The sequence below is a fragment of the Perca flavescens genome, chromosome 11, assembly GCF_004354835.1.
Source record: "Perca flavescens isolate YP-PL-M2 chromosome 11, PFLA_1.0, whole genome shotgun sequence".
NCBI classification, from domain to species: Eukaryota; Metazoa; Chordata; class Actinopteri; order Perciformes; family Percidae; genus Perca; species Perca flavescens.
In genome coordinates, this window is record NC_041341.1 from 10302835 (window position 1) to 10313548 (window position 10714).

The window sequence follows — 10714 nt, forward strand, 5'->3', positions numbered from 1 at the left end:
TTTAGTAATCTGATATCATTTTAAAAGGCTAACTGAGAAAACCTTGGAGAACCCTTTTGCAAAAGCACATAATGTAATCTGAAAACTGCTGCCCTGGTCAAAAAAACAATGCAACTGATCTCAGCTGGTATTCTGTTTATAATGGAGTGGAATGGAAATTTCTAAGTGACCCCAAACTTTAGAACGGTAGTGTATATATACAGTATATAATTCTTTTGAAATAAAGACTTTATTCATTCATTTACTCAGGGTGTTGATGATGAAGGGTGTTGATACATTTAACCTGTGTGGATAATGGTGAATGAGCCTTGAAGCAAGTGGCTACTGGTTTCATTACATGTCCGAGCTCCACAAGACGAGCCGTTTCATTCAGCTGCCAAAACGATGACATTCTGTGCATCAGCCAACTCTGAGCTCAAGTTGGCGCCTCAACAGACAGGACAATTAGGACCGCATCTGAAATGTATTTATTGTTCATGATGTAGTTTCATATATGTTGTGGCAATATGGCTCGATGTACGCAACACCCAGAACCCGTCCATCTTGTGGGCGACTTTATGTCAAAATGTCAATTGCTGCACCTTAGTAAAACGCTCAAAGCATAACTGTGTGCTCCATTACAGTGCATCCGTTCGCACAGAACAACATGCATACAAATAATTAGGAGGAAAAAAAAAGAAAAAGATTTATGGTGTAAAAACACATTTGTGTCACAGTTAAGATGCAGGTGTAGACAGCTCCACTGGTGAAAATGGAATTGCATCTGTTCTGTGAGAATAATACAGCTGGATTGTGTCTTTTTTAGACAGACTTTAATTAACTTCACAAGTTACAAGTTTTAAATAACTGTAACAGTTCAACATGAAGCCAATTAGACTGATAGCTCTGCCTATGAGTTCATTTGTTCATTTTCAGAAAGCCTGGGGCCTGCAACACAAAGACAAGTTAGTACAGTAGTAGCTATTTTTGAGGCTTCACTCAGGTTTTCTGGTAGCACAAAACTAAGTACTTCATGTTGTTTAAAGGTAACCCACTCAAAAGAGTTCACCTTTTCCAGTAAGTAAGCGGATCATTTCTACTACACACCTGACACGGACAAAGAAGTTGTTCCATAAGCAGCATTTCCTCCAATGGACACTAGATGCTTTCTCCAAGAAACTATTTGTGTCTGACCCAGGGTGCTATTTTCCGTTTTTTTTTTTTTTTTTTTCGCCTACCAGCAGCAGTTGTTTAGCCACCAATAGGTGACTGTGAGCCGGGTATAGGCACCGCCAGATGATGGTCCTTTAAGGTGCCGTGGTAGTTGAGTTTAGCCAGAAAAAGTGAGCGTTGTGCGATGATGACAGTTAAGTTTAGGAAAAAGACACTCCCGCAAAGTTAACTCCCCTCCCTGGCTTGAACATGCTGTTTTCTGTTGACACCACATTGTGCTTTTCATTTTGAGATCATTTTCCATTGGATATCGAAGTTCATAAATAAGTGTTTTGGCATGGCTGGCCGAGTGGCACTATATCCATGGCATTGAAAGGGAGATTTAATTCTTGCATGTTTTGTTTGGTTATGCAGGATCAAAAAAATGCTTTTTTTCCCCAAATCGCACCCTGCCCACACCTATTGTTTTCTGTGTGAAAACCCCAGACCAGTTGCCAGACTTCAGTCTTAAGGGGGGCATATGAAATACATGGGAGGGCACAATTATTATTAGCGTACAGTATGTATATTTATAATAATCATATACTCTTGTTATACTATTCGCACGTAATCATCACGTTAAACATAACCAACAACAATATGACCAGGTAGCCTATATAGCCTACAACACATTACATAGAAGCAATGTTATGAATATCCATAAAACACTTGACTATACAACATATTAGATGTAACACCAGAAGCATCTCTCAAACATTGCATTTTAAAGCAGTCAACAGAAGGATATGCATTGCTATGCATGTGCCATGAGACACACACGCACGCACGCACACACACGCACAGAGACTTTGAACCTACCGGTACTTTGAGTGGAGGTAGCCTGTCCTCTCTCCAGTCCCTCCTGTCATTTGAAGCTGCATGCTTATTTAAGCCCTTGTCTGTAAATCTTAAACCCCTTAATGAAGAAGGTCGCGTCCGATGATACAGATGTGAATTTCCTGCAGGCATAACAAAATGCGGAGTCCTTTTCCACCGAGTAGCCTACGCAAGGCAGTCCCTGTTCAAATACCAGCTAGAGGAAAATGATTTTTTTTTTTAACCAAACATTTTGACTGGATATTTCCTCAACGCAACTGTTTGGGTTTGTCCGTCACACCCCCTGATTCAACAGTTGTGGCCCAAATGCTGCCCGTCACGTCGTAGCCTAACTTTCTTTTTAGTAAGGCCGTGATAGGCGGTTGCAGTGTAGATTCCCATCAATCAAACAAAAATCACACCATTGTTTATTTATATTTTTAATGTTTTAATGATAAAGAATGCAACATTAATGCAACACAAAATTAGCAACTATGATAATATAAAATTAAAGTAATTTTTTTAAGAGGTCTGTGCCTCAAGTGGGGGGGGCACAAGCATTTTTGGGGGCAGGCCCGGCCCCCTATGGCCCGCCCATAGTGACGGGTGTGGAAAAGCCCACACACAGACTCTGCTTTAACTTCTGTCTGTGTGCGGCGTCTGATATGTGCTACAGGCGTCGGTAAACAAAGTGAAAATATGCAATGCTGTGAGTGGAGGTTCACTGCAGCCGGAGAGTGACAAGAAAGAGCTAAATAGATAAACAGCAACAACACAGACTTGACATCTTGTTGCAGGCCAAGAGAGAAATTAATTAGGGCTGCAACTATCTTTTTTTTTAAATTGTTGATTAATGTGTCACTTCTTTTTTTTTTAACTGTTTATGTGTATGGAATGTCAGTTAGTGCAAATCTCCCTCCATAATTTCCCTTCAAATAACTTGATTTGCCAGTCACTCATTCGGATATTTAATGCACAATCACATAAAGAAAAGCAGCAAATCCCCACACTTAAGAAGCTTTAAAACAGAAAATGTTGCTGGATAAATAATTGGAAAAGATCAATTAATGATTCCCATTTTATTTTTTGTCATCAACTAATGGATTTTGTGGGGAGGGCAGAGCTGCCACCTTTTTCATCTCACTTGAGTTTGTAGGTCTAAAGAAGAAAGCTCTTGTTTTTTAATTTGATGGGAAACTAAAGAATCTAAACTAAATTCTGGAATTCAGAGTGACCTCAAGCACACCACACGCTTGATTTTAGTCAACAGTTTAGAATAGAAACGCACAAATATTTGTGCATCAAAGAGTTGCCAGCTCGTGTGGTTCCCAGCGTTTGTTGCTCAGCATGTAGCTCGACCTGGACATGACTAGCGGCAGTGTGTGCGTGGGCGAGTTAAAGAGCAGAGTGTGTGTGAGTGTTTTACCTTGCAGTGTGTGCGAGGTGGACTCTGCCAGTGCTCCACAATTTGATTGGACCAATGGACCCCGGATGGTGACCAACGAGCTTCCTCGATTTGTCAGCGCCGCCTTCAGCGGTGCAACGTGATTGAACTGGACCGAGGACAAGCAGCCAATGAAACCTTTAAAAGCTGCTTGCATTACTTCTTCATTGAGGTTCTCCCTCCCTGCAAGGATACAGATGATGGGTGAAAATATATGTTATGGATTTTTATGAATTACCGTAATTTCTGTGTTACCAAATCAGGGATGACTAAGGTTGGGTACCGAGACCCGATGCTAATACGGCACCAGTGTCTTAAAGGGATACGCCACCGTTTGTAGGGCTTATCACGGTCTCCCCTAGCTGTAGATAGGTGGGCATGCATCATTTTAGTCCGGTGCAACACCGGCAGCGCCGCCGCTAGTTAGCTTAACGAAGTGAATGGAATCATATGTTGCCGGTTAGCATGTTGTGAGGAAAAGTGAGCCAACAAAAGACAAAAAAACAACCTAATTACTTGCACTGAGACATAAAATGCATTGGCCCACCTATCTACAGACAGGGTAGACCTTGATAAGCCCTATTTCAACAAACGGTGGTGTATTCCTTTAACGACCGGTACAGACCGAATAGCAACGCAGATTTCGATGCCTCATTTCGGTGCCACTTAAATGCCTGCGTTGCCCTATGATGCTCCTAAACAAATGTTACAGGCAACAGAAACCCTGTAACTATGTGACATAGTTAATTACACTTGGCAGCAGGTAACGTTAGCCTACCGTTAGCTAGCAGCTGGATTAACCACGGTTAAAGTGCTGACAGCTATAATGTTAAACGGTGTAACACGTGACTGTATTTCACTGTAAAGGCTTCCAACACCGGGAAGTTAACAGTTAACAGTCTGCAGCTGCTGTTGTTGGAAAAACAACACAGATGGTGCGTTCACTTGAAACTCGCCTAGCCTCGTGGTGCATTCAAAGTTATTGTAAAGTACCATTTTCCCATCTACGTAGTGGTTGTTTTTGTCATTCACCAGCAATTTACTGGTGAAATAAGTTATTGTTGTAATTTATTGTTATTAAATTTTTAGTAAATAATTTAAAATGTTGCTGACTGTCTGTTTAGGCACTGGCACCGTTTTAAAAATATTGCTTTAGCAGTGGAATCCGAAAAACTCCAAACAATACCCAACCCTAGGGATGACGTGGGAGTTTTTTCAGCAATTTTCTCAACATTGTGGGAGGACTTACTGGTGACTTTGCCCAATGTCAGGGATCTGATTAAGATCAGCTCTGCATCAGATGACAGTGTGTACTTTCTGTGGATGTCCTGGTCGATCTGGTTGAGTGGAGAGAAATCAAATAACAAGGCAATTACAAGAAATCTAAACCGATGTAACACCGGCAGCAGCAGCAGCACATTTCAATACATTATAGATTGAGAATTGTCTTCTCTACAGCTTCATGCTAAACCATATCCGCCTACAGTTAGCTTTGAAGTGATTTAGACCTTTTGCTTCTGCACTACCATGCTGACTCAGTTGCATCACTTAACGTGGTGATCTGCAATAAAACACCGCAGGATTTTGATTACGTCCACTTCCGTTTATAAAATGCTTTAGTGGTACATCTATAGAGGAGCTGATGACCCAGCTTAGAATTGATTTCATCGCAGCGGAAAATTCATTCAAATACCCTCTCTCAAAAGTGTTTGGATAGCAGGTAGACGATTCAACTCTAGTTCCTCACTGACGTGATAAAGTTGTGTCATTGTACAGAGTTAGATTAATTAATCTAATTAATAATAATCGAATAATCTAACCAAATAATGAATCACCTTGTCTAGCTTTTCTATTATTTGCCTTTACCCACTTAGCCAATGTATCCACATTATTGATAATTACTTGTCTAAAATCTCATTGGTAAACTATTTTGTATTTTGTAAAATTCTCAACCATACAATACTGTCGCAATATTGACATCAAGGTATTTGGTCAAAAATATGGTGATTTCTGATTTCCTCTACATCGCCCAGCCCTAGGTAAAGGTAACGCAAAAATATCGACTGGGATCGCAAAACTTGATGCGAGGGAATGCAAAAGCATTGTGAGGTTAAAAAAAAAAATAAAAAAAAATCCTGTCGTGACCTTTCGGGGGCTCCCCACTGCTCACCTGTACATAGAGGTTTTTTCCCACTCGGTGAATTCTGATTCGATGGAGTCGCCCGTCTGCCAGGTTAGTGAGGACGGGGCTGAACACGTCTGGACTCCTGTCTGTCTGAAGGTGATACCATATCTGCAGACTCCCTGGACACAAAGCACAAAAAGACATCCTTTCAATGGACCTGTGTAGAAATCCCCAGCTGTGCCACAGATTCAAGTCCAGTCCACTGACATGAAAACCCTACTTTGGCTTCAAGTATTTGAACATTGCCTTATACTGCCAAATAGGAGAAGAGAATAGGCCTCTTTACCGAAATCATTTGGCTGCTGCTGCTTATACATAAATAGACCGCTGTATCTAAACTTCTTCAATTGCTTTTTGAGATACACAAATATTTATCCCATAGCTCGTCGCTCCCACACAGAATAAGTCAATATGTGCTCAGTGTTCCTCCCACACACACACACACACAATCGTTGCCAGATCAAAGAGTCAGATAGCTATGCATTGTCAAGTGAAGCTGGGTCAATATTACAATTCCCGGTCGGTAGGTGAAGGGCTTTGTGAAGTGATTCATTTCAAATCCTGAGAGTACTCCTATAGATGAAGGTCACTGTGGATGAAGTGTCTCCTCTGCCCTTCAGTGTTTACAGAGACCTGAGGAACATGGGAGTTCTGATTTACCACAAAAGAGTGTCTTAGGACACTGACTCTGGCTCTAACAACTGCACTGTCACTCAATATGCTACTCGGAAGTTTGGATACAGCTTAAAGGCTGTCAGCTTAAAGCTTTGAAGTCTTTTTGCTGTCAGAAACTGAAAAACGCTGAGATATGGCTTTGACAGCAGGAAATACTTTGTAACAAGTGAGGACCTTTTTCTGGATTTTTCTCAAGACCTAAAGCAGGTCAAAACAGTTTAGTCCATTCGCAGATGGGTCTTTTTTTCTTTTTATTCTTGTGTTGTTTTGTCTACTCTCCAAGGTCTTTTTAAAAACAAATGTTCTCCTTTGGATATACAGTACAAGGACTTGTATTGTGCATATGTTCTGGTGTAATGTATAGGACTGAAGAAAAATGCAGAGGAGGAGCAGAACCGCGGAAGGTAAATCTATTCATTAGCCCATAATCAGTTTGCACAAAGTTGTGGGGGCGGCTCTGGTATTATATTCATGCTGGAAGCAGCAGTTAAGATACACATTAGCTGCCTGTTCACTGTCAGCCACACTTTCTGTTCTGCTCAATACCTTTCAACATGCAAATGAACTTAAGATTTCCCAAGAATTATTTTGAGGTTTTCACATGGGGATGTGTTAATTAAGTGGCACCTGGGTGACTCGCCTGGTGGAGCGCGCACCCATATGTAGAGGTTTAATCTTCGACGCAGTTCCACTACACCTATGTGACACATATACAAGTGAGCCATGTCTCTGGGCATGATGTGAGCCATGTCTCTGGGCATGATGTAGTGTTTTTCCTGCATTGCATTATGATTTGATTTGAAAGCATGCTGCATGCTTATTGGCTCACTGCCTATGGGCGCAGTTCGGTGCCTAAAGGTGTCAAAGTTCGGTCCCCAGCCCTAGCAGAGACACCCCATATTTCCACAATGTTGCTTGTAAACCCGTTTTAAGTGAATCAGGCCAGTTTAAGTGTAACACAATTAATGTTACTTTTAATATTTTCCTGTATAATACTAAAAACAAAATGGATGTCCTTGCAGTCGGTTCTTGGTGGAGGTTAAAAGTAACCCTACTGGAGTGCAATGGGATTTTGATTGAATCCTTTTCATTTAAGTGGATTTTTCTGCCTACAAATGTCAAACTCTGGCGTATCTCGTTTGTGGTGCAAACGTAAAGTGGACCAGCCCACTGTCAAGGCAGCAATCTCTTATGTATTTATGCAAAATTATGTGGTAACCATGGTAACACATTTGTGTCAGCCTGTGAGTGCAGGGATTTTTCCTGAAAATCAGAAACCGATAAAAAAAAAAGTTACATTAGAGAAGGGTGTTAGGATTGTGTCCTTCCTCAACAACCCCTAAAAATAAGACCCATGTCCTATTTTGGTCTTGTTTCTACCCATCTGTCATCATTTACTTCATACGAGAACCACTTGTTTAACGCTCACACCCACCTATTATTTTGTGTCTTTTTATCACCAGACATACGTTGTGACTTTTTTATATATATATAAATAAATAAACAGATTTTTTTTTTACAATCTACCCCTGTCTAAGAACTCTCTGCAAATATGTCTCTGTTGTGGAGCCGTTTTACAGTCAGACAGAGTGGTTAAGTAAAACTGGATGCTGACACTGTTAATTACTACTAATTAATAGAGATCAGCACTGTAAAGCCAGCTTGCTTTTCGTCAAAACATTTGCACCGATTCCACAATTTGGAAAACAAGAATCTTAAAAAAAATACAAAAAAAGGAAACATTTGAAGTTATTTACTTCACCCCCACAAGCAAATCCACAAATTGCCTATTGGGTTGCAAAAATTGTAAATAATTGAGCACGTAAGCAACAAACTTCACAGCTGCTTTAATCACTGAGCTACTTGGCTGTAAAAAAAGGTTTTGATCCCGAGCAACATTTTGACCTCACTGTTATCATGTGGAATCACATTGCAATTTTATCACATCACTGTGAGCTTCATATGTCAAACAGTAGGTTTCCATCCAAATCATCGCTGCCATATGGCGATGTAAAGTTTGAACCATGTAGCATTTTATACAACCATGGAACTGTTAAAATGCTCATATTATGCTTTTTGGCTTTTTCCCTTTCCTTTATTGTGTTATATATACAGTATTTTTGTGCACATCATAGGTTTACAAAGTGAAAAATCCCAAAGTCCACCCCAAAGGGACTTACCATCTCCAACAGAAAACACTGTTCACAAACTGCTCCAAACAGCTCTATTGTAGTCCAGCCTTTACTTCAGAGACGTCACTTTGTAACACATGTTATAATGCTCACCTAGCTGCTAGCATGGCATGCCCTCATACTCTGCTTCTGACTGGCTAATAGTCTTTACCTAGCTACTGCGCATGTGTGACTCCCAACAAAGTTGGAACAGAAGTGAGATGCCTCACTCTGTAGCTAAAACAGAGAGCTCAACACACAGGGTGAAAAGAGGAGCTGCAGTAATGTGCAGTACAACAAAAATGTTTTTTTGAAAATTAAACCATGTAAACCTATTCTGATTTAACCTCTAAATACAATTATGAACCTAAAAATTAGCATAATATGAGCACTTTAAGCAGCATTGCTTTGATTGAGTTAACATGGTGGAAGATGTTTACTAACCATGCAGCTGCTAAATGTATCTGTCTGGCTGCATAGGCAGAGTTAATGATTTCTCCACCTTGGCGATAAAGGCTACAGATAACATTCAAAGAGGTATATAAATACTTAACTATATATGCCATTGCCTTAAGTTATTACTGTGTGGCATGTCTTTTTTCTTCCATGCTATTAATGAAAGAAACCTGCATGTACCGTTCTTGGCGAGGATGACAGCGATGTATTGCTGGCTGAAGGTGCTGACAGTGAGCAGCATGGCCGGCCGCTGGGAGGTGACGAAGCTGAAGGCCAAGTCCTCTCTGGCTCTGCTGCTGCTTTCTGTCGAAACACTGGAGGCCTGCGAGCTTCTGTTCTGCATCACTGAGAAGGGCTCCTGGAAGGTGTAGGTCACTGAGGACTCCAAGTCGAAGGACACCGACACCTCTGCACACACAGAGACACAGAGGAAGAAGAAGAAAAAAAAAATGTCAGTGCCGGGAGCTCTGTTACAACTCTTTTTGAAACAAGATTAAAAGACTGAAAGCCAGCTCATGGCCTCCAGAGGCTGCAATGTTCATTACGCCTCAAAATACAAAAGCAACAACACAACCTCATCTAAAGTAGGGTAAAAAAAATTTAGTTTGTTCCCAATGGGTAAAGCTACAGGGAAGGCACTGTTTGAATGAAAATCTGTCCAAAAAACAATGTTTTTCTTCAGAGGTGTAGCAGTGTGTATATGCAGGGACACGAGAGAGCTCAGGTGGATTTACGGTATACCTACTAATAGCCAGAGATACGCATTAGTCTCTATTTTGCAGAGCAAAGCTGCAGCAAAACGTAATGTATTCTGTGGTCTTTTTCTGCACACAGGATACTTGTGTTCGCTGACTTTAGCTTTTAAGTCCTGAGAAAAGGTGTTGCCTAGAAACTAATTCACTTGCTGTCTTTCTGTAACACACAAACTTGGTGGAGGGATATGAAAATGGATGAGTAACTATCGTGCACACACACACTGCTACAAATGTGAAGCAAACACATGAAAACACATTATTAAACTTCATCTCCATGAAAAAAACACCCAGACATAATGTTGACAACAAACCAGCGGCTGCAACAGACCTTCACTTCCCTCAACAGACCTTCACTTCCCTCAACAGACCTTCAGTTCCCTCAACAAAACTCACCTAACAAGCCAGCTTGTGTGTATTCTGTGTTTTGTTGTGTGAAAAAAAGCCACATTTCTTACCTAACAAATAAAAAAAAACATAGATCCTGGAGTTAAGAAAGAGTAGCGGAGTGTATAAAAGATTGAAGCCACAGTATGCCAACATACTAAGACGACATTAAATTACTGTCTTGTTTGACATTGCTGCAATTACACATTTACAAAGAGAGGGCCTCAGTAGTACTACAGTCTCTGCTAGTAGCACATTCACTGATAATCTCTAGGCAACTGCATATAATTGCTACGTAAAGTATTAATATATTTATAAACTGAATAAATACCAGAATATCAAACTGACAAATTGCTTTTCAAAGAGGCAACGTTCCTGGTTTAATCTCACGCTTGCTTTTAATGTGGCGTACTTTCATTTTGTCAAAACGTCAGAGCTTTGAAAAGCTGCCATCCTTCTATCACACAGCTGAAAGCATTTATTTAAGAAGTGCATTTTTTCTCCTGAAAGTTGAACTCCCAGAGAGACATACTGTAGATCAAAGTGAGAGTCAATGACCTATAGGTGACACATCTGACAGGCAGCACAACAACACAGCTAACTGTGCTAAGATCCAAATGTAATAAAGAAAAAATAT

At 40.5% G+C, this 10714-nt stretch overlaps 1 protein-coding gene across 1 annotated transcript in view; it reads right to left on the reverse strand.

Moving 5' to 3' along the window:
- The window catches only part of cntnap5a (contactin associated protein family member 5a), a 104673-nt gene that overhangs the window by 5782 nt on the left and 88177 nt on the right, over positions 1 to 10714 (reverse strand). Inside the window, exons 19-22 of the mRNA XM_028591655.1 lie at positions 9119 to 9346; positions 5622 to 5755; positions 4701 to 4788; positions 3434 to 3634 (exon numbers count right to left, since the gene is read on the reverse strand). Of these exons, the coding sequence (XP_028447456.1) occupies positions 3434 to 3634; positions 4701 to 4788; positions 5622 to 5755; positions 9119 to 9346 (651 nt within the window). The remainder of the gene's footprint in view (positions 1 to 3433; positions 3635 to 4700; positions 4789 to 5621; positions 5756 to 9118; positions 9347 to 10714) is intronic.